We start from the raw sequence: 27,579 nt of genomic DNA, 5'->3' as shown, positions 1-27,579 counted from the left end.
ATGGTGAACACTTACACCAAGCCTTGTCCCCTCTATGCTTCAGTAGATCCACCCATCCCAGTCAGGCTTGCTCAGTCTCCCAGAATACTGGCACAAACCCCACCAATTCATCTCCCAACCAGCACATTTTGCAGGACCTCAGTTCTGGCAACAATGGCAGGCCTCGTCTTACAAGCAGATCAGTCCACATGTGAGTTAAAATACACCCCCACTGCCCACAATAAACAAAGACAGCTTCTGCAGACAACTGGTCTGAAGGAAAAAGTCAGGACTCAACAGAAAAGCACACGCAGCACACATAGGAGATACTCCCTGAATGAAGCACAGGCCCTGGGGAGCATGGGGGACACTACATCACAGGGCACACCACAAAACCTCTTCTTCATAAGGCCATTACCTTCAAGAGCAGGAGATATAGCTGTCTCCAAACTCACAGAAATAGACACAGAGTTAGACAAAATGAGGAGACAGGGGAGTATGTCCCAAATGAAAGAAGAGAACAAAACCATAACAAGAGACCTAAGCAAAATGGATATAACTAATATGCCTGATAGAGAATTTAAAGTAAAGATCATAAAGATACTCACTAGACCTAAGAGTGGAGGACATCATTGAGACCTTTAACAAAAAGATAAAAAAGATCCAATCAGAGATGATGAACACAATACATGAAATTAAAAGTAAACTTGATAGAACAAAAAGCAAGCTAGATGCAGTAGAGGAATGAACTAATGACTTGGAAGACAAAGTAATGGAAAGTAACTGAGCAGAGCAAATGAGAAGGAAAAAAATACTTAAACTGAGGACAGTCTTTGAGAACTCAGTGACTCCATCAAGCATAAAAACATTCACATCACAGAGATCCAGAAGGAGAAGAGACAAAAGGGTGATGGAAATTTATTTGAAGAAATGATAGCTAAAAACTTCCCTAATCCGGGGAAGGAAATAGATATTCAGATACAGGAGGTACAGAGAACCTTCCCCTCAAAAAATCAACACAAGGCAGTCCACACCAAGACATATAGTAATTAAAAATAACAACAACAACAAAAAGTGACAAGGAAAAAAATTTTAAAGCACCAAGAGAAAAGAAGACCGTTATAAACAAGGGGAAACCCCATAAGGCCATCAGTGAATTTTTAAGGAGAAAGTCTGCAGGCAAGAAGTGGTATGATATATTCAAAGTGCTGAAAGGGAAATATCTGCAGCTAAGAATGATCTATCCAGCAAAGCTATTACTCAGAATGGAAGGAGAGATCAAGAGTTTCTCAAGCAAACAAAAACTAAAGGAATTCATGATCACTAAACAAGCCCTGCGAGAAATATTAAAGAGACCCTTTGAATGGAAAAGAGACCATAAGTGAGTATGAGAAAAAAGAAAAGCAATAAAAATGAGTATTTCTGCAAAAATCAGTCAAGGGATTCACAAAATAAAAGGATGTAAAGTATGACACCATATACCTGACTCATGAAGGGCAGAGGCATAAACAATGAGTTCAAACTTAAGCAACCATCAATTTCATATAGACTGTTCTATGCAGGTGGTATAAACAAATCTATGGTAAACACAAATCAGAAACCAGTAATAGAAACGCAAAAAATAAAGAAAAAAGAATCCAAGTAAATCACTAAAGAAAGCCAGCAAACTGTGACAGAAAAAAGTAAGAAAGGAACAGAGAAGAACTACAAAAATAACCATAAAACAAGAAACAAAATGACAATAAATACATATCTATTGGGACGCCTGGGTGTCTCAGTGGTCGAGAGTGTGCCTTCAGCCCAGGGCAGGATCCTGGAGTCCTGGGATTGAGTCCCACACTTGGCTCCCTTCATGGAGCCTGCTTCTCTTTCTCCCTTGTCTCTCCCTCTCTCTGTATGTCTCTCATGAATAAATAAATTCTTTAAAAAAAAAATCTATCAATAATTACTTTGTTGGGGAACCTGGGTGGCTCAGTGGTTGAGCATCTGCCTTCAGCTCCAGCTCTGATCCCAGGGTCCTGGGATCGAGTCCCACATTGGTCTCCCCGCAGGGAGCCTGCTTCTCTCTGTGTCTCTGCCTTTCTCTGTGTCTCTCATGAATAAATTTCAAAACTAATAATAATAATAATTACTTTGTAAATGGACTTAAACATTTTAATCAAAAGACCAGGATGATAGAATAGACAAAAAAGCAAGATCTATCTATGTGCTGCCCACAAGAGATTCATTTCAGACCTCAAGACACCTGCAGATTCAAAGTAAGGAGACAGAAACACACTTATCATGCAAACAAGTATCAAAAGCAAGCTGAGGTAGCAATACTTAAAATCAAACAAAACAGACTTAAAAAAAAGACTGTAACAAGAGACAAAGAAGCACAGCTCTATAATAATTAAAATGACAATCCAACAAGAGGATTTAACAACTATAAATATTTACACATACAATATGGGAGCACCTACATACATAAAAGTTACTAACCTAAAGGAAATAATCAAAGTAATACGATAATACCAGGAGATTTTAATATCTTACATCAATGGACAGATCATCCCAACAGAACATCAACAAGTAAACAGTGGCTTTGAATGACACACTAGATCAGATGGATTTAACAGACATATTCAGAACATTCCATCCTAAAACAGAATACACACTCTTCTCAAGTGCACATGGAATATTCTCCAGAATAGACTTCTCCTTATGCCACAAAACAAGTCTTCACAAATTCAAAAAGATGGAAGTCATACCATGCATCTTTTCCAACCACAATGCTACTAAACTAGAAATCAACCACAGAAAAAACCTGGAAAGAACACAAATACACGAAGGTTAAATAATATGCTACTAAACAATAAATGAGTCAACCAAGAAATCAAAGAAGAAATAAAAAATTACATGTAAACAAATGGAAATGAAAACCCAACAGTTCCAAATCTTTGGGATACCACAAAAGCAGTTCCAAGAGGAAAGCTGATAGTAATATCTCAAGAAGGAAGAAAAATAACAAATAAACAACCTAACATTACACATGAAGGAGCTAGAAAAAGGACAAACAAAACTCCAAACCAGCAGAAGGAAAGAAATAACAAAGATTAGAATAGAAATAAATGATATAGGGATCCCTGGGTGGCGCAGCGGTTTGGCGCCTGCCTTTGGCCCAGGGTGCAATCCTGGAGACCCAGGATCGAATCCCATGTCGGGCTCCCGGTGCATGGAGCCTGCTTCTCCCTCTGCCTGTGTCTCTGCCTCTCTCTCTCTCTGTGTGTGACTATCATAAATAAATAAAAAAATTTTTAAAAATGATATAGAAACTAAAACAATAGAGCTGATCACTGAGCCTTTCATGAAGATGGAGCCGAAGGCAAAGAAGGAAGCTTCTGCCCCTCCCAAAGCTGAAGCCAAAGCAAAGGCTTTGAAAGCTAAGAAAGTGGTGCTGAAAGGCATACACGGTCACAAAAAAAAGAAGATCCATATGTCACCTACATTCCGATAACCCAAGACCCTGTGTCTCCAAAGGCACCTCAAATATCCTTGAAAGAGCGTCCCCAAGAGAAACAAGCTTGATCACTATGCCATCATCAAGTTCCCCCTGACTACTGAGTCAGCCATGAAGAAAATAGAAAACAACACACTTGTGTTCATTGTGGATGTCAAGGCCAATAAGCACTAGATCAAACAGACTGTGAAGAAGCTCTATGACATTGATGTGGCCAGAGTCAACACCTTGATCAGGCCTGATTGAGAGAAGAAAGAATATGTTCGACTGGCTCCTGATTGTGAGGCTTTGGATGTTGCCAACAAAATTGGGATAATCTAAACTGAGTCCACATTTGGGGAATATGAATAATAGTGAAAGGGAATATAAAGGAAGGGAAAAGAAATGTTGGGAAATATCAGGAAGGGAGACGGAACATAAAGACTCCCAACTCGGGGAAACGAACTAGGGGTGGTGGAAGGGGAGGAGGGCGGGGGTTGGAGGGGAATGGGTGACGGGCACTGAGGTGGACACTTGACGGGATGAGCACTGGGTGTTTTTCTGTATGTTGGTAAATTGAACACCAATAAAAATTAATTAAAAAAAATAAAATAAAATAAAAAAATAAACTGAGTCCAGTGAGCTATAAATCTAAATATAAATTTTTTCACCATAAAAAAAAAAAAAGAACCAATCATTGAAATCAGGAGCCAGTTCTTTGAAAAGATCAAAAACTACTAGCAAGGTTCATTTAAAAAAGGGGGGGGGGCGGTCGCACCTGGGTGGCTTAGTCAGTTGAGTATCCAACTCTTGGTTTGGGCTAAGGTCATGATCTCAGGGTGGTGGATTGGCCCCATGTAAGGCTCCACATTCAGTGTGGAGTCTGCTTTGGTCTCTCCCTCTGCTCCTCCCCAACTCATGCACATGCACGCATTCTCTCTCAAATTAATTGATTAACTTTAAAAATCTTTAAAGACAAAAATGGAGAGGGGTGCCTGGGTCGCTCAGTCAGTTAAGTGTCTTACTCTTGGTTTTGGCTCAGGTCACGATCTCAGGGTTGTGAGATCACACCCCACGCTCATCCTGGAGTCTGCTGGAGATTCTCTCCCTCTGTCTCCCTTTTTCTTTCTCTCTCTCCCTCAACTGCTTTCCTCACTCTTAAATAAATAAATCTTTAAAAAGCAAAAAGAGAGAGAGAGAGGGAGGGAGGGAGGAAAGGAGGACTCAACAAATGAAAGAGGAGAAATAACAACCAACAGCACAGAGGTACAAGTAATTGTAACAATATTATGAAAAATTAGATGCCATCAAACTGGACAACCTAGAAGAAATGAGTAACTTCCTAGAAACCTATAACCTACCAAAAGTGAAGCAGGAAGAAATAGAAAATTTGAATAGACTGTTTACCAGCAAAGAAATTGAGTCAGTAATCAAAAAGATCCCAACAAACAAACATTAAGGACAAGAGAGCTTCACAGATGAATTCCACCAAACATTTAAAAAAGAGTTAATACCTATTTTCAAACTATTCCAAAAAACGGAGGAGGAAGGAAAACTCAAATTCATTCTTTGAGACCAGTATCACCCTGATACCAAAACCAGTTAAAGATACCACCGAAAAAGATAACTATAGGCCAATATCCCTTATGAACATCGATGAAAAAGATCCTCAACAAAACATTAGCAATCCAAATCCAACAATATATTAAACAAAATCTAACTCCACAGTCAAGTGGGATTTATTCTCAAGATTCAAGACTGGTTTAATATTTGTAGAATAATCAGTGTGATACATCACATCAATAAGAGAAAAGATGGGTGGCTCAGTAAGTGAAGTGTCTGCCTTCAGCTCAGGTCATGATCTCAAGGTCCTGGGATCAGGCCCCACATGAGGCTTCCCTGCTCCATGGGGAGTCTGCTTCTACTTCTCCCTCTGCCCCACTCCCCTGCTCAGGCTCTCTCTCTCTGTGTCACAAATAAATTAATAAAATCTTCTTTTTAAAAGGGGGGATAGGGGATCCCTGGATGGCTCAGCAGTTTGGCACCTGCCTTTGGCCCAGGGCATGATCCTGGAGTGCTGGGATGGAGTCCCGCATCAGGCTCCCTGCATGGAGTCTGCTTCTCCCTCTGCCTGTGTCTCTGCCTCTCTCTCTCTCTCTCTCTCTCTCTCTATCTCTGTCTCTGTCTTTCATGAAAAAATAAATAAATAAAATCTTTAAAAAAAAAAAAGGAGGGGGATAAAAACTATATGATCATTTCAATAGATGCAGGAAAAAACATGTGACAAAGTACAACATGCATTCATGATAAAAACCCTCAACAGAGTAGGTTCAGGGGTGCCTAGGTGGCTCAGTTAATTAAGCATCCAGTAGTGTGAAGCCTGCTTAAGATTCTCTCTCCTTCTCCCTCTGCCCCTCCCCACTCATGCATATGCTCTCTAAAAAAAAATAAAAACAAAAATGAAAAATGGAAAAAAAAAAAAAAAGTAGGTTCAGCGGGAACATACCTCAACATAATAAAGGCCTAATATGAAAAACCCACAGTGAACATCATACTCAATGGGAAAACACTGAGAGCTTTTTCCCTAAGGTCAGGAACAAACAGGAATGTCCACTCACCACTTTTATTCAACATAGTTCTGGAGCTGCTAGCCATACCAATCAAACAACAAGAAATAAAAGGCACCCAAACTGGTAAGGAAGAAGTAAATTTTCACTCTTGCAGATGATATGATACTTCATACAGAAAACCCTACAGACTCCACTGAAAAACTACTAGAATTGATAAACAATTTCAACAAAATTGCAGGATTCAAAAATCAATGTACAGAAGTCTAATGCATTTCTAATACACTAATAGTGAAACAGCAGAAAGTGAAATTAAGAGAACAATCCCATTTACAACTACACCAAAACCAATAAAATACCTAGGAATAAATTCAACCAAAGAGGTAAAAGACCTGCACTCTGAAAACTATAAACCACTGATGAAAGAAATTCAAGACAATAGAAAGAAATTGAAAGACCTTCCATGCTCATAGACTGGAAGAAGAAATATTGTTAAAATGTCTGTTAAGGAGGCCACATAATTTAATGAGCACTGGGTATTATGTAAAATTGATGAATCACTGAACTCTAGCTCTGAAACTAAAAATATACTGTATGTTAATTAATTGAATTTGTATTTTTAAAAAATGTTTTTTTATCTCTATATTACCCAAAGCAATCTACAGATTTAATGCAATTCCTATCAAGATACCAACAGCATTTTTCAGAGCTAGAACAAACAATCCAAAAAAGACCCCAAATATCCAAAGCAATCTTGAAAAACTGAACTGGAAATATCACAATTCCAGACCAAATTATATTACAAAGTTGTCATAATGCCACTGGTAGTATGGTACTGGCATAAAAACAGACACATAGATCAATGGAACGGAATATAAAACCCAGAAATAAACCCACAATATGGTCAATTAATCTTAAATAAATTGACATAAAAATCCTAGAAGAGACCACAGGCAAGGTCTCTGACATTGGCCATAGCAACATTTTTCTAGATAGGTCTCCAGAGGCAAGGAAAACAAAAGAAAAAATAAACTCTTGGAACTTCATCAAAATAAAAAGCTTCTGCACAGCAAGGGAAACAAAACTAAAAGGCAACCTACAAAATGGGAAAAGATATTTGCAAATGACATATCTGAGAAAGTTAAGTACGCAAATGATATACTTAGACAACACCCCAAAAACAAATAATCCAATCAAAAATGGTCATAAGATAGGAACAGATATTTCACCAAGAAGCCAAGAAGATATCCAGAAGCTAACAGACACATGAAAAGATGCCCAACATCAGTCATCATCAGGGAAATGCAAATGAAAACTACAGTGTGATATCACCTCACAACTGTCAGAATGACTGAAATCAACAACACAAGAACAACAAGTTTTGGTGAGGATGTGGAGAAAAAGGAATCCTCCTGCACTATTGATGGGAATGCAAACTGATGAAGCCACTGTGGAGAACAGTCTGCAGTTTCCTCAAAAAGTTAAAAATAGAACTACCCTACAATCCAGCAATCACACTACAGGGTATTTACCAAAAAAATACAAAAACACTAATTCAAAGGAATACATGCACCTATTTATAGCAGCACTATTTACTCATAGCCAAGATATGGAAGCAGCCTAACTGTCCATCAGTTGATGAATGGAATCTTGTCATTTGCAACAACATGGATGGAGCTAGAGAGTATAATGCTAAGTAAAATAAGAGAAGACAAATACCATATAATTTCACTCATATATGGAATTTAAGAAAGCAAATAAATGAACAAAGGGAAAAGAGAGAGAGAGTGAGAGGGAGGGAGGGAGGGAGAGATAGAGAAGCCAAGAAACAGACTATTAACTGTAGAGAACAAACTGAAGATTACTGGAGGAGAGGTGGGTGGGGGATGGGTGAAATAGGTGATGGGAATTAAGAAAGGCACTTGTGATAAGAACTGGTTAACATAAAAAAAAAAAAAAAGAACTGGTTAACATATGAAAGTCCTGAATGACTATATTGTACACCTGAAATTAATATAACACTGTGGGATGCCTGGGTAGCTCAGTAGTTAAGCATCTGCCTTCGCCTCAGGGCATGGTCCTGGGGTCCTGAGATCGAACCCCACATTGAGCTCCCTGTATGGAGCCTGCTTCTCCCTCTGCCTATGTCTCTGCCTTTCTCATGAATAAATAAAATATTCTTTAAAAAAATAACAATGTATGTTAACTATACTGGAATTAAAATTTTAAACTTAATTTAAAAAACTATTTTCAGGGCAGCCCCGGTGGCTCAGTGGTTTAGCGCTGCCTTCAGCCCAGGGCCAGATTCTGGGGACCCGGGATTGAGTCCCACGTCGAGCTCCCTGCATGGAGCCTGCTTCTCCCTCTGCCTGTGTCTCTCTCTCTCTCTCTCTCTCTCTCTCTCTGTGTGTCTCTCATGAATAAATAAATAAAATCCTTAAAAAAAAAACTATTTTCATGTAGATAGTATACTATTACACTTCAAAACTCCCCAAAAATTAACAGTAAAAAACAATTACAAATAGTGAGAAGTTAATAGGCAACAGGATAGAAAACAGCAGAATCAATATATACCTTAAAAAAATAATTAGAAGATAGAAAAGACTCCATTTACAATAAAAAGGTTAGATACTTAGGAATAAACTTAACCAAAAAATATGAACAACCTATACAAGGTAATCTTTAGAAGAATTCTTAAGGGGGGAAAAGTACACTTTAACAAGCAAAAATGCAACCTATGTTTTTAGATTGTTTCAGATACATAAGGATGTCAATTCTCCAAAGTTAGGTTTTAACATGATTTTAACAGGATCTCAATAAAAGCAACAGGATTCCCTATTTCCACTGCCACTGCCCCCAAAACAAGACAAACTCTAGAGTTCATGTGGAAAAGCAAACAAGCAAGACTAGGCAAGAAAACTCTGAATAGTCATCAATAGGAACTATTCCTGCCAGATGTAAAAGCATCCCATAAACTGTCAATAATGAAGGCACCATGATTGTGGCTGAATGTCGAAGAGACTGTGAAGCAACTGGAACCCTGAGATGCTGCTGGTGGGGGTGCCAATTGGCATAATCCCTTGGAAGCCACTTTGGCAACATCCACTAAAGACAAGCACATCCTACAACGTGGTACTTTCACTGTAGAGCTCCAACAGAAATGTGTAATTTACTTAATAAATCACGTTAACAAAGTGTTCATATCAGAATTATCGCTAACAGTCCCAAACTAAAAATGACCCAAATGCCCACCAATAGTAGGTCAACTGTGGTCTGTTCATACAAGAGACTAAAGAGAGACCAATGAGAACAATATGAACAAATCTCACAAACACAATGTTAAGTCAAAGAAGCCAGACACAGGAAGCCATAGAATTCTGCTTATACAATGGAGAAAAACAAAAAATCCTAATCTACACTGTCAAAAGTCAGTATGGTAGTTTCTCTAGAGGCTTGCATAGAAAGAGTGACTGGCATGAGATCACCAGGGAGACAGGCTTCTGTTTCTCTATGTGATGCATTTCATTTGATCTGTTCTACATACGTTTTTCTGTTACTTAAGGAAGTATTTTTTCATAATGGTTACCTCTAACTATATCTATTTAAAGACTTAATCCCCTGGATTTAGCAACTAGAGAAGTCATTAGCAGGTCTATCATTCAAGAAAGAGAAAATCAGAGGCCACATTCCAGTGAGGAGGAAAGAGACAAGAGGGCTTTAAGTGGAAAGGGAGAAAATTTGGACAGCAGTTAAACAGAGATATGGGTTAAGAAGGTTTTTTTTCTTTTTTAGCAGACAAAAAAAAAATTTATATATATATATATATATATACCAAAGCTTGTTCATACATATTTATTGCTAGAGGGAGGAGTAAAAGGAAGAAGAAATTAAGAGATTTACAAAAACCGGTCAAGAAAGCAAGACACCAGGTGGGGAAGGATGGAGTCAGAAGCCCAGGTAGAGGCACCCTATTCTTCAAGTCTGGGGAGACATGGAGGGACGGCGAGATGGAGAAATCCTCACCTACAGGGTGTAAGGAACCTGATGCTTTCAATTTTCTCCATGAAGGAGAAAATACCCAAGTCATCAGACCAGAGTGGGAGCAGAGAAGGGAAGGGTCAGATCTACCCTTAGGAAGTGAAGAAGATAAGAACAGGTGCTGAGGGGAGGCCAGACAGGCACCCTGAGTGCCCAGGCCAGCTACAGTAGGGCTCTGGGCTTTCTTCTAGCAGCCGCAGATGAAGCAGATGAGGCTCTACAGAGCAAAAGAATCAGGGGAGCTAACGACAGAGACCCTATTTTACCTTCTTTGCACCTAAAACTACCCATGCCATGTACACGTTTGCTCTCCATCTCTCTCACCCAAATATAAAGGTCCCTGAGGCAGGGATTTTGTCCGTCACAGTATCCTATAGTTCCAGTACTGAGAACAGTGCCTGGCCATTGGTACCTGGCAGAAAGGCAGATTCTAAGCTGAGCCAAGAAGGTAGAGGCCAGGAGGGCTGAGGGCTCCACAGGAATGGGAAGATTGAAGGCTGGAGAGTCAGGGAGCAGAGGCAGTGGGAGACAGGCACAAGTATGAGGGTACAGAGAGTCCCTCAAGCTGAGGTCAGAGAAAGGCAAACTGGTATCAAGATCTATTCTTCACAGCTCAAATGGTATTCAACAGGCTACAGAATCCAGCAATGAGGAGAAGTGGAGTCTAGCCATGGCTGCTGGTTCATGCTGGCTCCCCAGAATAGGGGAGAAGGGTACAGGCCACTGGGAGAACCAGGACTCTGGGAAAGGTTGTGCCCACAGAGCCACCTGTGTTCCATCAAGCAAGGACTGCAGAGAGCACAGTATACACATGAGAGTATGTGGGAGACATGGTCATGCCTCCAACTTGCCCCAACACTGACTTTTTCACTTAATGATCCAGGAATCTGCTACACAGAGAAAAAAGGTAAAAATGACACTTGTCCTCTCCAGACCTACACATACCCCTACTATCTTGTCATAGGATAACTTGTGTACTCTCATTTCTCTAGAAAAACAAATGCCCACTGAGCATAAGGTCCAAACAAAGGTTCCTAACCAAAAGTCTCCCTGACCTAAACTCCAGACTTTGGGGACATAGACCCTTCTCTACGCACCTCACAGTCCTGTCTAAAGACCCCTGAAATCTCCTTGTTCAACTGGCTTGCCACCCTCCCCCCACCCAAGTCCAGGAGAGCCAGTAGCACGGCTACCACCACCAGCTCTTCCTAGAACTCACTACTGAGTGGCCCCTGTCCTGTGCCCGCCATGCTCTGCTTGTGATGCCCAACATTAAAGCCTGTGGGCTTGGCAATTCCTCCCTACGCCAAAGCACAAGGACCTTCGTCATGGCTGAGCTAGCACAGACAAGGCCAGCAGATGTGGCACTTACAGAATGAATGATGTCCACCATGTTGTAGGCTTTGGTCGATTCCAAGGGGACAATTGTGTCAAGCTCAGGAACCATACGGTCACTTTGAAAAGAAAAAAAAAGCAAATACAATCAACATGGGAAGAGCCAGTGGCTGGGGGATGGGAGAGACATCAAGAGGATTAGGCGGATTCTGTCCCTATTGGGCTTGCAAAGTATCCTGAAAAATGCATTCCTTTCTCACCACCATGTCAAACTGAACTTGAGTTTGATATTAACCCAAAAGATCTTTGTTTTGATTTACTGGGGAAAAATGAGCTTATTCTCCTGAATGTGGTTCTATCATTTATCCTCTCTGAACACCTCCCATGGTGTGGGGCGCTATAGGACTGCAGTGAAGACAATACTGTTCTAGCAAGTCCTGCTCTCACTTCCTGAGACATTAAAAATAAAAGAACAATGACCTGGAAATGCAAAGTCAGAATTCTGCTACTGAACACTGTGGGTTCACATTCCTTTTGGAAAATAAACCTGCTAGAGCTCCTTTACCAAAAAATTAAACTCCAGGCCCTCTGGTGGGGAGAATCACTGAGGACTAACCAGAGCTAGGCTCATGGCTCTCTGCTTCCTCATGCATCTACGTGGCTGAGGAAGGAGCCCGCCATGACCCACTGCCATACCACAGGAGGACTTGGCAGCAACATGCTGTTCTCCCACATGCTCTCACCTCCTCCTGGCCCAGACAGGCAGGCAAGTGTTATTCAGGCCCTGAGGTATATACCTGAGCTGAGGTTTGGCCTTGGTATAGCCACATGCCCCATTAAGCTCAACTTCCCAGAGAACTCTACACTAGGGTATTGAATATAGCCCTACTGGATAAAGTCCTCCCCCTTACTTTTCATTTGCAACCTATATACAAGCTACTCTGGGATCACATGGAGAGGAGATATGGCTGGGCCTAAGCAGGCTATTCAGTCATTCCTAGGCCCCTGGGCTCTAATACCTTCAAATGGTGTCCTAAACTTTTCAAGAACCCCAAATAGTATAGAGTCTCAGAAAAAGAGGCTGTGTCCATCACTATGGGCCTGTGAACACCCTCCCTTTCATGACTATACATAATACATCAGGACTTAGGTCCTCTAAGGAGTGGGGCTGAGGCAGGTGGGAGCCCAGGTCCATCCCATGGAGCAATGTCTACTAATGGCTTCTTACTGTGAGATATAATTCTAAATCCCTTCTGCAAAACAAAGGCCAGGCCAAGTGAGTTTGAAGTAGCTTGAGTCTAAAGTTTGAATCTCAGAGTGGAAACAAAATGGAGAAGAAAGCACCCAGAGATCTAAAGCAGTAGTTCCCCAGCTGAACCTCTGGCTTACTAAGTGGTGCCCCCACATCAGGCAGTAGCCCCAATAGCATGAAGGAGAGAGTCTTCACTAGGAGGCCAGCAATTCACCCTTCCCCTACGCTGCCACAAGCAGATGTGTACAAGCATGTTTCCTAAAGGGCGCATTATCTGTACCATTTCACGTCAAAACAAAATACATTTTCATTTCCAATTCTGGACAAATCAGGACTGACAGAAGTCAATTGTGGGGGAGGAGGCTTTTTACTCCCAAGCTATTTATCAGATATTACAGGAAAAAAAGTGGATACAAATAAAATTTTTCTTTGTTCCTGTACTCAAACATGCCACCACCGTGCCGACACCTGGGAGCCTCACTGGCTCCACTCCACAGTCTACTCCAAGCTGCCCAATAAGGCAGACCATGGAGGTCCTGTCAGGGCAGAGAAGCCAGAAAAGGGCAATGAGAGTCAGTGCGCTTGCCTGCAACTCACCTGGGATCATGACATTCACAGATGGGAGCTGGGTCCTGATTGCTGAGCGGCAGGTAGTTGAAGAACTCCCGGAGATTACACAAGGCATCAACATCATTTTCAAAAGCTCTGTGGGCAACACCTGAGAAAATAGAGAAGCTATGATGGCCTGGCCACCTGTCAGGCCAAAGGTGCTGCTTCATATGCACCTGCCCCTCCTAAGGCGTGTCTGCAGACTACTCATAGCTCTGTGAGGATGAGATAGCACACACCACACCCCCTTGTCTGTGCACCCTGGTCCCTCTGCTCTATACCCACACATCTCTGCAAGGTCATGCCTTTCTTTATTCCCCACAGCCCTCATGTGCCATCGCCATCCTGTACAGGCATTTTCTTCACTCTCTTCTCCACAATACCTATTGTCCATTTCCCTGCTGTCTGCATGACATCTCCCCTAGAATATCAGTTCTAGCAGAGTAGAACCCAGCCCATCTTAACCACTATAGTCCCACATCAAGAATCACGCCTAGTTATAGATCACTTAGCTTTCAAAAATGCTGAAAATTAAAAAAAAAAAAAAAAAAAGAATAATGGACCCAGTCATGGTCCTCAGGAATGGTGGAGGGGAAGGAGCAGAACCACGTGGGCCTGGTGAGAAAGGAAGCCATCATTCCTCAAGAATACTCTGAAATCAAAGAACAGCCAAACAATGCCACAGACATGATGAAGTAGGGCCAGAAACTCTCTCCCAGACTCCCTGCTTCCACTATTTCTCCTACCACCTCTTCTCCACACAGCAGCCAAACTGAACTTTTTAAGCCAGATTATGTCATGTCTCCAGCCACCCTCCTTGCTGTTCACTGAACATGCCAGCCATTCTCGCTCCCTCCTTTGCACTGGCTACTCTCTCTGCCTGCAATGTTCTCCCCTAGACAGTCATGCAGTTAATTCCTTCAGATCTGCTCAACTGCTACCCTCAGAGCGAGGCCTATTCTTACCACCCCACTTCAAACTATAAAAATCCCAGGCCCCTTTACCCTGTTGTATTTTTTCCATAGCACAGATTACCTTCTAACATACTATACAATGGTCTTTATTTATCAAGTTGTTTATGGTCTATCTCTTGTGCTAGAATATAAGACCCACAGAGGTAGGATCTTTTTTCTTTCACAAAGGTATTCCTAGCACATAGGGCAATGCTTGACACACAGGCATGCAATGAACATCTACTGAATAAATGTTTCAGCTCAACACAGAATTCTTTTGTTCAAGAAATACTTATAGAGACACCTGAGTGGCTCAGTGGTTGAGCGTCTGCCCTCGGCTCAGGGAATGATCCTAGGGTCTTGGGATCCAGTCCTACGTCAGGCTCCCTGGAGGGAGCCTGCTTCTCCCTCTGCCTATGTCTCTATCTCTCTGTGTCTCTCAGGAATAAATAAAATCTTAAAAAAAAAAAAACTTATAAATTGGCGTAGCCACTTTGAAGGACAGTGTGGCAGTTCCTCAAAAATTGAGAGTTAGCATTTGACCCAGAAATTCCACTCCTAGGTATATACAGAGGCAACAAAAACATGAAACACAAAACCTGTACATGAATGTTTACAGCAGCATATTAATGGCAGCCAAAAAGTTGCAGCAATTCAAATGTCCAACTGATCAATGAATAAAATGTGGTACAATCATACACTGAAATATTTTCCTTGCTGCAACATGGATTAACCTTAAAAATGGTATGCTAAGTACAAGAAACTACTCACGAAAGACCATATATCGCAGGACTCCATTTATTTCCATTTCACATATATTTTGAATAGACAAATCCACAGAAACAGAAGGAAGATCACTGACTGGCTAGAGGTGGACTATTTGGGGGAAATGGTGCTAATGGATGCAGGGCTTCTTGGGAGTGATGAAAAGGTTCTAAAATTGTGGTGATAACTGAAAAACACTGAATACGTAAAATCATTGAATTATATACTCTTAGTATATCACATGTATAACTTGTAAATTATATATCAATAAAGCTGTTTTAAGAACAAGGAAAAATATGTATAGAGCATCATTTAGGTCTTGCTCTGGAGAGCTAAATACATCAGATGTCACAAATATTCAATATTATTTTAGATTCCCGTAAAAAGAAAAACTGCTGTTAATTAAACCATGAGATAAGAGTGTGAGGACCAACTGTGGTGGAGTCAGCAATGAGAAGAGTTCTCATTCTAGCTGTATGCTAGAGACGGAGCTGAGAGCAAGGAATGAGTCAAAGCTGATGCCAACCCAAGGTGGAAAATGAACAACTTTTATGGGTTGGGTGGGGTCAAGACCCCTGATTTTAAAAAACAAAAAAACTGGGGCACCTGGGTGGCTCTGTCAGTTAAGCATCCACCTCTTGATTTTGGCTCAGGTCATGACCTCAGGGTCACGAGATGGAGTGCTGAGTCAGGCTCCACATTGGGTGTGCAGCCTGCTTTAGACTCCCTCTCTTCCTCTCCCTCTATCTCTAAAAAGACAAAAACAAAAAGATATTGGATCAATTGGAAGATTTCACACATATAATGGAGGTGTGACTAAGAAAAAAATGCTGAGAACTAAGTGATGACTCAATGTCTTAATCACAGTACACTGAAGTATATAAAATCAGTGTATAAATCAATTGAAATCTTTCAATTTCAGAGAGGCAATTTCTCTTGCCTTCAGTTACACTGTTTATTCTATCACAGGCAATCCTTTCACAATCTGGTGTCTCTTTCCAAAAATATATGGAATTCTCATCATTCCTCTAATAACAAAGGTCTTCATTAATGTCAATTCACGCCCTATTCCCATTTCTGTGCCTCTCTATATAAACAATAACTTTGGGATGCTTGGGTGGCTCAGTGGTTGTGCATCTCTGGCTCAGGGTGTGATCCCAAGGTCCTGGAATTGAGTCCCACATCAGGCTCCCCACAGGGAGCCTGCTTCTCCCTCTGCCTCTGTCTCTGCCCCTCTCTCTTTGTATCTCTCATGAATAAGTAAAAAAAAATCTTTAAAAAAAAAAAAAAGCAATAATCTTTGTTTCAGTCCAAAGTACAGAATAATCTTTATACATTCTGAACTTTGCATGTGTGGCACATAACCTCAAAGAAGAGCTGTAACCAAGTTTGTGAAAATGTGGGCCATGACCATCATATTATGACTGTACCTGGCCAATGGCAATTGCTAATACTGCCATCTAAGACATACCTCAACTTTGGATTAAAAGAAACTCACAGGGGCACCTGGGTGACTCAGTATGTTAAGTGTCTGCCTTTGGCTCAGGTCATGATCCTGAGGGTCCTGAGATTAAGCCCATCTTAAAAAAATCTTAAAAAAAAAGTCACAGTATAGCATATTTTTAAAGGTTCAAAAGAGTGTGTGTGTGTATATAAATCATTCCTCTTGTAACTATCATTTCAGTTGGTTTTAAAAATTTAAAGAACATTGAGACTTTAGTAGTAGCTTATTTTTGTTTTAACCAATTTGAGCTACTAAATCTATCTTATTACATTTGTAGTAAATATTCCATACTACTGTCCTCTCAAATTCAGCCAATTAAGTGATATTAATAAAAGATTGCCATTCTCTTTGGCAGTGTCCATGTCTCAGAGTTTAAAAATAGTAAGGTGAGGGCAGCCTGGGAGGCTCAGCAATTTAGCACTGCCTTCGGCCCAGGGCGTGATCCTAGAAACCTGGGAACGAGTCCTGCATTGGGCTCCCTGCATTGGAGCCTGCTTCTCCCTCTGCCTGTGTCTCTGCCTCTCTGTCTCTCATGAATAAATAAAAATTTTTAAAAAATAAAAAAATAATAAAAATAGTAAGGTGAGCCTGAAGGACTCTAACCTGACATGGTGGTATGCGTTCTGGCACCACCAAGCTCCTCCTGAGTAACATCCTCATTGGTGACAGACTTCACGACATCTGGGCCAGTGATGAACAGGTAAGAAGTATCCTGAAATCAGAATTCCAGATGGATCAATCTCAGAGCATCTTAGAGTTGACACAGCCAAGACAAAAGCAGAGAAGTTAGTGATGTGGTAACAGAAGCAGGTTAGGATGCTGCTCAAAGATACCTATCCAAACTAAAGACCCAAGGTTTCCCTGACTCACTACTAAGAAAATCCTCCTTGCATGGTTCTACCTCAGTAAAATTATGTGCAGTGTGCCTAATGTTTCAGGGTCATCCATCTGTAAACACCTTAATTATGGCGGCCCTTATTCAGAGCTTGCTGTACGCCAAGCATTTTTCTAAAGTACTTCATGGGATTATGTCAGTAAGCCTCAGTACTATTATCACTCCCATTTATAAACAGGGAAAGTGAGTCACTGACACAGTAAATATAGTTTACCTAAAATTAACCAGCCACCTTAAATTAAGCCATTTGGAGACCATAACAATCAATGCTTCAGGGTTTTAAGAGTGTGACGGACTTTTAATTTTTAGTTTTTATTTTTTTAAGTTTGTAATTTAAAGATAAAGGCGTATCATAAAAAATTTTAAAACAATAGGAGAGACAGTAGAACATAAGTCTATATACAAGCCCTTATTTCTAGGCCTCTAATTTCCCTCCCCAAAGGCAACCACTGTCAATTTCTCTCCTTGCAAGAGATCCATACATATGTGAGCATTAACACATACATCTGTCCTCTTATTTTCTTTCTAGTGCAGTGTCCTACATGCATTGCTCTGAAACTTCTTGAAGACCGTTCTGTATAATATAAGTAGGTCATATATAATCATTTAACTGTCACATACTGATAGGCATTAAGATTATTTTCAATATTTTGCTAAACAAGCAATTCTGCAGCCAATATCTTACTATAGTCATCTCTGGCAGCTCACTGTTCATTTTCTTTGCCCATTTTTCTATTGGATATTTATTTTTGTGTGGTGAAGAAATTAGTCCTTAGACTAATATATGTGTTTTAGCAGTCAATTTTATGGGTCCTTGGCTTGAAATCCTGCTAGAAAGGTCTAGCTAGAAAGGTCTTTCTTCCAAATCCACAGACTCATAAATGTTCACAATAGCATTATCCATAATATTCAAAAACTGGAAAACAATCCAATGTCCATCAACAAGTGAATCTCAGAATAATTATCCCAAGGTAAAGGAGCCAGCATCCACCCATTCCACACCCAATGGAAAAGGAAAAAAAAAAAAGTACACACTTTTTGTATGTGTTTTATATAGTGTCATTTTGAATGATTCTGTCTATATAACACTCTAGAAAATGTAAATTAGTTTATTGCGATAGAAAGCAGATGAATGGTTACCTAGAGACAGGGCTGAGAGGGAAGGATGGATTACAAAGATATATGAGGAAACTTTTGGGGGTGGTGGCTATGTTCATTATCTTGACTGTGGTCATGGCTTCATGACAAATGGGTCATGACACATTTGTATGTATGTGTCAAAACTCAAACTGCACAACTTAAATATGTGCAGTTCATCATAGAATTCTAACTCAAAGTTGTAAAAAATGTGGAAATGCAAAGAGCCAAGAATATCTCATACCACTTGAAGAAGAATAAAGAGGGACAACTTGCTATTACCAGCCATCAGCATTCGTCATACAGCCACTGTAATGAAGACAGTGTGGCGCTGGTGCAAGGATAAGTGAACAGACCAAAAGAGCTCAGTAAAACATTCTTGATATATAGATACTTGATTCATGATATAGGTGGCATTACAGAGTAGGAAAGATTTTTTTTTTTTTTTTTCACTAAAAGGCTCTAGGTCAACTAGGTAACTTTCTTAAAAAAAAAAAAGAAAAGAAAAGAAAAGAAAAGAAACTAGCCTCTATTTCATACTATGTATAAACTTCAATTCCGACAAGATTTAAACGTAAGTGTAGAAAGGTAAAATTAAAATAATAAAGCTTTTATAAAATAGAAATGATCTTCATGACTTTGGGGGGTTGAAAAAAGTTTAACTAAGACACACTACCCATAAAGTATACATTTCACTTTGGTTCTCCCATCAAAAGGGCACAGAAGCCAGCTTAAAAGACTCCTCACTGGCTAAGTGAGGGCAATTTGAGCATGAAAACAAATAATGCTAGTAATAGACTAGAAACACCTGAGTAAAAGAGGAAATCCAAGAATCCACATTAATAATAAATCTGTGAAATAAATAAATACCCAAGAAAGCAGGGCTTTTCCTTAGGGTAGGATGCCAACTGATACGAAGCAAATGGTAGAGCTGGTAAATAATTTTGCAAAAATTGGTTTGGACAATTGTTCTCAATAGATGCTAAATCAAGGAGAAAAAGTATAATGTCAAGCAGCATCCTTACATAGTCTCTATCTCCCAACAAGTATTAATCAGTTACAAAAAGAAAAACACTAATTACACAGCAGAGAAACCAGACAACACCTTGAACAGTGATCAAATATTGCCGGTGAGGGGCAGATGGACAACACTTGTCTCTAGATGTGATCACCTGAGCAGGCTGCATCACTGTTATACCTAATCTGAATCTAGGGATCCCTGGGTGGCTCAGCGGTTGAGCGCCTGCCTTCGGCTCAGAGCGTGATCTGGGAGTCCTTGGGTCGAGTCCCATGTCGGGCTCCCTGCGTGGAGCCTGCTTCTCCCTCTGCCTGTATCTCTGCCTCTGTCTCTCATGAATAAATAAATAAAATATTTTTAAAAAATAATCTGAATCTAATCATTAGGAAACATGAGATAAACACAACTGAGGAACAATCTAATAATTTGTTTTGTAGTCTACAAAAACATCACTATCATGACAAAGTCTGAAGAACTGTTGCAATTAAAGGACATTAACAGGATATGACAACTAAATGCAATATGTGATCCCCAAATGGATCCTTTAATGGAAGAAAAAAATGCTATAAAGGACACTATTGGGACAACTGACCAAATCAAAATCTGAATGGTAGAAGAGACTAAAGTATTATATAGGATACATTATATATTGGGCACACATAAAACAAGTCTTAAATTGAAAAAGATGACAAAACAATTTGTATGATTTCAATCACAATAGGATGAAACTAGAAAAAGAATGAGAAAATTCAAATATGTGGAAATTAAACATCACACTCTTTAAAAACCATTATGCCAAAGCCTAAAATCAAATGAAATTGGAAAATAACTTAAGACAAGTGAAAGTGAAGATACAACATACAAAAACTTAGATAGAATAAAAGCAGTGCTAGGAGGGGAAGTTATAGCTGTAAACATGCAACATGCAAGAAAGATCCCAAATATCTCCTCAAGCAAAAGAAACAAAAGCAAAAATAAACTACTGGGACTACAACAAAATAAAAAAAAGCTTTTGCAAAGCAAAGGAAATGATCAAAACAAAAAGGCAACGTATGAATGGGAGAAAATATTTACATTTGATATATCTGATACGGGGTTAATATCCAATACCAATACAAACTGACATCAAAACAAATAATCCCATTGAAAATGGGTAGAAGATATGAACAGATATTCCTCCAAAGACACATCCAGATGGCCAAAAGATACATAAAAGATGTTCAACGTCATCAGGAAAAAGCAAATCAAAACCACAATAACGTAACACCTCACACATGTCAGAATGGCTAAAATCAAAAACACAGGTAATAACAAGTGTTGGCAAGAATATGGAAAAAAAGGAACCTTCATGTACTGTTGGTGGGAATGCAAACTGGTGCAGCCACTATGGAAAACAGTACAAAGGTTCCTCAAAAAATTAAAAGTAGAATTACCATGTGATCTAGTAATTCCACTACCAGGTATTTACCCAAAGAAAACAAAAACACTAATTCAAAAAGATATATGTGGCCCTACGTTTACTGCAGCATTATTCACAACAGCCAAGATGTGGAAGCAACCCAAGTGTCTACCGACAGATGAGCGGATAAAGAAGATGTGGTGTGTGTGTGTATGCACAATAGCATATTATTCAGCCATTAAAAAAAATGAAATTTTGTCATTTGTGACAACATGATAGGACCTAGAGGGTATCATGCTAAGTGAAATAAGTCAGACAAATACCCTAGAATTTCACTTATATGTGGAATCTAAAAAAACAAAGCAAATGAACAAAATCAAATAAGGCAGACAGAGACCCTAAATACAGAGAACAAACTGGTGGTTTCTAGAGGGTTAGAAGTAGGAGAATGGGCAAAATAGGTCACAGGGAGTGAGAAGTACAGGCTTCTGATTATAGAAATGAATAAGTCACAGGGACAAAAGGTACGACATGGGAAATATAGTCTATGGTACTGTATTAGTATCTTATGGTAAGATGGAAGCTGTACTTCTGGTGAGCGCAGAATAAGGTATAGAGTTGTCCAATCACTGTCCTACACATGAAACTAATATAATATTGTGTGTCAACGATACAGAAGTCAACTACTTCAATTTTTTTTTTTAAATGAACTTAAATAGCATTTCTCCAAAGAAGATACAAATGGCCAATAAGAGTATAAAAAGACACTCAACATCCCTAGTTATTTGGGAAATATAAATGAAAACCAAGATGAACTACTACTTCACATCCATTAGGATGGCTATTCTCAAAAAACACAAAATAATAAGTGTTGATGATGATATAGAGAAACCAGAACCCTTGTGCATTGCTGGGAGAAATGTAAGATGGAGCAGCCACTGTGGAAAATAGCATAGGAAAACAGTATGATGCTTCCTAAAAACATTAAAGAGAAGTAACATTTGACCCAGTAATTCCACTCCTAGGTGTATGCCCTAACAAACTAAAACAGAGATTCAAATAGATACTTGTGCACTATATTTGTTGTAGTATTATTTGCAATAGCCAAAGATGAAAACAACTCAAGTGTTCACTGACAGATGAATAGATATGTAATGTGGTATATACATACAAGGGACATTAATCAGCATTAAAAAGGAAGGCAATCCTGACACATATTACAACATGGGTGAACTCTGAAAACAATATGCTAACTGAAATAAGCCAGTCACAAATGGACAAATAGTCTATGATTCCACAAATTCATAGAGACAGAACAGTGCTAGGAGTAGTGGGGAATGGTAAGCTAGTGTTTAATAAGTACATAGTGTCAGCTGGGATACATGAAAAAGTTCTGGAGATAGATGGTGGTGATGGTTGCACAAAAATGTAAATGTACCTAACACCACAGAACTACAACTGCAATTTACCATTTCAAACTTTTTTTGTACATTTTACTACCACTTTTTTTAAAGTACTACATCATTGCTAAACTTCTTGAATTTAACAACTGATTGTGTAAAAAAAACACCAGAATTCTTAAGAAATATACCCTGAAGCATTAAGTGTAAAGAGACATGATATACACAATCCACTCACAAATGGTTAAGAACTCTGCAAATTGGAGATTTCAAAATAAAGACTTTTCAAAAACCCTGTACAAAAGGTAGCACTTAGAGGAGGAAAACTGCAAATCACAGTGTGGGAGAAGACAGGTGCAACATCCAACTGATAGCCAGAATATACAAAGAACTCCTAAAAACAAGGAAAAAAAAACACTATTTTTAAAATGGGCCATATAGATAAACAGGCATACCACAAAACAAGAAACATATGAAAAGGTGCCAAACCTCATTAGTCAGGGAAATGCAATAAGAAATAATATCACATGTGAATTGGCATAATTAAATTATATTTTAAAAAGTGCTGGCAAGGATGTGAAACAAGTGAAATTGTCATGCACTGCAAAAAGAAGTGTAAATTGCTGCAACCTCTTTAATGAACAGTTAAGCATTACTTAAAAAAGATGAAGATATGTACATCCTATGACATAACTACACCCTTACCCTGAGAACCTAAAACAAAGGTAAAGGTATAAGAATGCTTAGAACAGCATCATTGGCAATGGCAAAAATCTTTAAACACAAATGGTGGTAAGAATGGATGAATGTGTTAAGATAATTTACTACAGAGCTATTAAAATGAATGAACTGTATTTACAAAGAACATGGATAAATCTTAAAAACATAATGAGTCACAGCCATGCACAAAAAAATGAACAAAAGAATAAATATTATAGGATTTTTCCTTATATTAAGGGTCAAAATAGGCAACACTAAATCACAGTTTTTAACCATAAAGCAAAGCAAATACAAATAATACCATAAAAGTTGAGATCATAAATTATTCTGGATAGGATGAATGAAGGCAATAGTGATTGGGAAAGGTAATGGGAGCAGGGTTCCTGGAGGCCATTTCTTGAACACAATGTTATTTACACAGATTTGCACTTAATTTTTTCCAAACTGTACATATTTTACATACTTCCTTGAGTATGAGACAATTAACAGTGCTTCAAAATTTCTAAATGAAATGAGAGGAGGCAAAGACAGAATCAGGGAGACAAGTCAGGATACTGCAATTATCCAGGTGGGATGCTTGGATCAAAATGGTAGTAGTGTAAGTAGTAAGAAGTATGCAGCAATTTGATTTTAGATTACATCCTAAAGTAGAGTGAATATGATATGGAACTGAATTTAACATGTGACAAAAAAGGGGAGTTAAAATAGTGCAATGTTTTTTACCTGAGCCACTGGAAGTCTGGACTTACCATTTATTGAGATAGGAAAGGCTTACAGGAAAGCACTCTGGAAAAGGCATGTAAGAGACCGAAACCTACTAACATCCAAATGGAAACACTGGTAGGCAACTGAATGTCAGGAGTGTTCCATCCCAAAGACACAGATTTGAGACCTGTCAGCCCATAGATGGATATTTAAAGTCTTGAGATGGGATAAGAAAATCACCCAAGGAAGGAGAGAAGAGCTAGAGGAAGAAAACCAAAAATGATGGTGCTTCAAAGTTTCAAAGGAAGGAGTGATCAGTAGGTCAAAAGTTGAAAGGTCAAGTAAGATGATGACTGAGAAATGTCAACTGGTTTTAGAAATGCTGGAACCTTTGACGTTTCTGATACAAAAAACTGACATTATGGGTGACCCTGAATAGAATAATATCCATTTCATCAGAAACTAAATATCCAAGCATATTCACATCTATTTCTCAATTCTGTTCCCCTGGTCTCTTTATTTACAGATTGATGACACAGTTTGTTATTTCACTTTATATTTTATCATCTGGTGTAACTAATGAGAAAACATACAAAAAAAAAAAAAAAAAACACTGAAATCAGTAGCATTTCTATACACTAATAAAATACCTAAAAAAGAAAGCCAGTCCATTCACAAAAGCATCAAACATAACAAAATATTACAAATGAATTTAACAAAGGAGGTGAAAGATCTATACATTGAAAACTATAAAACTTTGATGAAAGACACTAAAGATAGGGCAGCCCCGGTGGCTCAGCGGTTTAGCGCCGCCCTCAGCCCAGGGTGCGAACCTGGAGACCCGGGATCCAGTCTCACGTTGGGCTCCATGCATGGAGCCTGCTTCTCCCTCTGTGTCTCTGCCTCTCTCTCTCCCTGTGTTTCTCATGAATAAATAAATTAAAAATCTTAAAAAAAAAAAAATGGCGGATTTCCTTCTTTGCCACGACTGAATATTGTATGTGTGTTGCGTTTTCTTTATCCATTCATCTGTTTTTTGGACACTTAGATTGTTTTTGTATTTTGGCTTTTGTAAATAGTACTGTAGTGAACACAGGAGTGCAAATATCCTTTGAGATCCTGATTTCATTCCTTTTTAAAAATTTTTAATTCTAGTGTAGTTGATAGACAGTATTATCTTAGTTTCAGGTGTATAATATAGTGACTCCAGCAATTACTCAGTGCTCTTCAAGATAAGTGCACTCTTAATCCCCTTCACCTGTTTCACCCATCTCCCACCCACATCCCCTCTGGTAACTATCTGTTCCTTATAGTTTACAGTCTGTTTTTTTGGTTTGCCTTTTTTTCCCTTTGTTGATTTGTTTCTTAAATTCCACATATGAGTGAAATCACATTATTTGTCTTTCTGACTGGCTTATTTCACTTAGCATTATACTCTAACTCTACCCATGTTGTTGCAAATGGCAAGATTCCATTCTTTTTTATGGCTGAATAACATTCCTATGTGTTGTGTGTATCACATCTTGTTTATCCATTCATCAATCATGGACACTTGGGCTGCTTCCATAGTTTGGCTATTATAGATAATGCTGCAATAAACATAGGAGTGCGTGTATCCCTTTGAATTAGTGTTTTGGTATTCTTTGGTATTTCTTTTACTGGATCATAGGGTATTTAAAAAAATTTTTTTTGAGGAACCTCCTTACTATTTTCCATAGTGGCTGCACCAGTTTGCCTTCCTTCCAACAGTGCATGAGGGTTCCTTTTTCTCCACAACCTTGCCAACCCTTGTTCCTTGTGTTTTTTATTTCAGCCATTTTGATAGGCGTGAGGCGATATTTCATTATAGTTGATACGCTTTTCCTTGATGATGAGTGATGTTGAGTTTCCTTTCATGTGTCTGTTAGCCACCTGTGTGTCTTCTTTGGAGATATGTCTGTTAATGTCTTCTCATTTTTTGTTTGGGTTGTTTTGGGGGTGTTGAACTGTTCCAGTTCTTTATATATTTTGGTTACTAGCCCTTTATCAGATATGTCATTTGCAAATATCTTCTCTCATTTAGTAGGTTGTCTTTTAGTTTTGTTGATGATTTCCTTTGATATAGATCCAAAAGTGGGACTGTTGGATCATATGATAATTCTGTTTTTAATTTTTGAGGAACTTCCCTACTGTTTTCCATAGTCATAATATCAATTTACATTCCTACCAATGGTGCACAAGAGTTCCCTTTTCTTCACATTCTTGCCAATACTTAATTTCTTGTCTTTTTGATGATAGGCATTCTAACAGGTTGAGGTGATAATTTTTGGTTTTGATTTACATCTCCCCGATAATTAATGATGTTGCATATCTTTTCATATACTTGTTGACCATTTTCTTTGGAAAAATGTCTTTTGAGATCCTCTGTTCATTAAAATTTTTTTCTAGCCTTATTGATAAAATCGTCATGTAATGCTTTGTAAGTTTAAGGTGTACAATATAACTTGATACATGCATATATTGTGAAATATTTATCACAATAAGGTTAACACATTTTTCATCTCACATAATTACCATTTTAGATTTTTGTTGTAGTAGTTATTGAGTTGTAAGAACTCTCTATTTTTGATACTAACCCCTTTTCAGATAAATGATTTGCAAATATTTTCCCTTATTCAGTAAGTTGCCTTTTCATTTTTGTTGATTTTCTTTTGCTGTGCAGAAGCCTTTTAGTTTGATGTCCTACTTGTTAATTTTTGCTTTTGTTGTTTGTGCTTTTGGTGTCATATCCATAAAACTGTTGCCAAGATCAGTATGAAGGAGCATTTTCCCTATGTTTTCCTTTTTTTTTTTTAAGATTAAAAAATTTTTTTAAAGATTTTATTTGAGAGAGAGAGAGAGAGAGAGCCAAGCAGGGGAGGGGGCAGAGGGAGAAGCAGAAGCAGGCTCCCTGCTCTAGAGCCTGATGTGGGGCTTGATCCCAGGACCCTGAGATCATGTCCTGAGCCAAAGGCAGGTGCTTAACTGACTAAACCACCCAGGTGCCCCTTACGTTTTCTTTTAAGAGTTTTATGGCTTCAGGTCTTTAAGTCTTTTTTTTTTTTTTTAATATATTTTTTTTATTATTTATTTATGATAGTCACAGAGAGAGAGAGAGAGAGAGGCAGAGACACAGGCAGAGGGAGAAGCAGGCTCCATGCACCGGGAGCCCGATGTGGGACTCGATCCCCAGTCTCCAGGATCGCGCCCTGGGCCAAAGGCAGGCGCCAAACCGCTGCACCACCCAGGGATCCCGGTCTTTAAGTCTTTAATCTATTTTGTGTTAATTTTTGTGACTGGTCAAATATATGAGTTTCATTGCATTCTTTTGCTGGTAGTGATCCCATTTTCTGAAAATCCTTTATTGAAGAGACTTAGCATTTCCTCATGGAATATTCTTGGCCAATATTCAAATACTGACAGTATATATGAGAGTTTACTTTTGGTCTCTTGATTCTGTTCTGTTGGTTTGTATGTCTGTTTTTATGCCAGTAGTATGCTATTTTGATTATTATAACTTTGTAGTGTAGTTTGCGATCAGAAAGTATGGTATCTCCAACTTTATTCATCTTTGTCAGGATTGTTTTGGCTATTCAGGATTTTTTGTGGTTCTATACAAATTTTAGATTTTTTTTTTTTTTTTTGTCAAAAATGCCACTGGAATTTTGAAAAGAATTACATTGAATATATAGGTAGCTTTGGGTAGTATGGACATTTTAACATTATTCTTATCCAGGAACATGGGATCTCTTCCATTTATTTTTGTCATCTTCAGTATCTTTCTCTTGTTTTTTTAAAGATTTTATT

General features: G+C 38.8%; 1 protein-coding gene and 1 pseudogene across 2 annotated transcripts in view; one reads left to right on the top strand and one right to left on the bottom strand.

Moving 5' to 3' along the window:
- Positions 1-27,579, bottom strand: part of PCCB (propionyl-CoA carboxylase subunit beta) — a 97,020-nt gene that overhangs the window by 44,625 nt on the left and 24,816 nt on the right. For both annotated transcript variants that reach the window (XM_026015497.2, XM_026015498.2), the window contains 3 exons: positions 17,084-17,192; positions 13,247-13,367; positions 11,435-11,516 (listed from right to left, as the gene is read on the bottom strand). In XM_026015497.2, coding sequence (XP_025871282.2) covers positions 11,435-11,516; positions 13,247-13,367; positions 17,084-17,192 — 312 coding nt within the window. The remainder of the gene's footprint in view (positions 1-11,434; positions 11,517-13,246; positions 13,368-17,083; positions 17,193-27,579) is intronic.
- Positions 3,326-3,803, top strand: LOC112932524 (large ribosomal subunit protein uL23 pseudogene; annotated as a pseudogene).

The sequence above is a fragment of the Vulpes vulpes genome, chromosome 11 (genome assembly GCF_048418805.1).
Source record: "Vulpes vulpes isolate BD-2025 chromosome 11, VulVul3, whole genome shotgun sequence".
Lineage (NCBI taxonomy): Eukaryota > Metazoa > Chordata > Mammalia > Carnivora > Canidae > Vulpes > Vulpes vulpes.
Note: the sequence above shows the minus strand (reverse complement) of the source record. Positions and strands in the feature narration are given on the sequence as shown.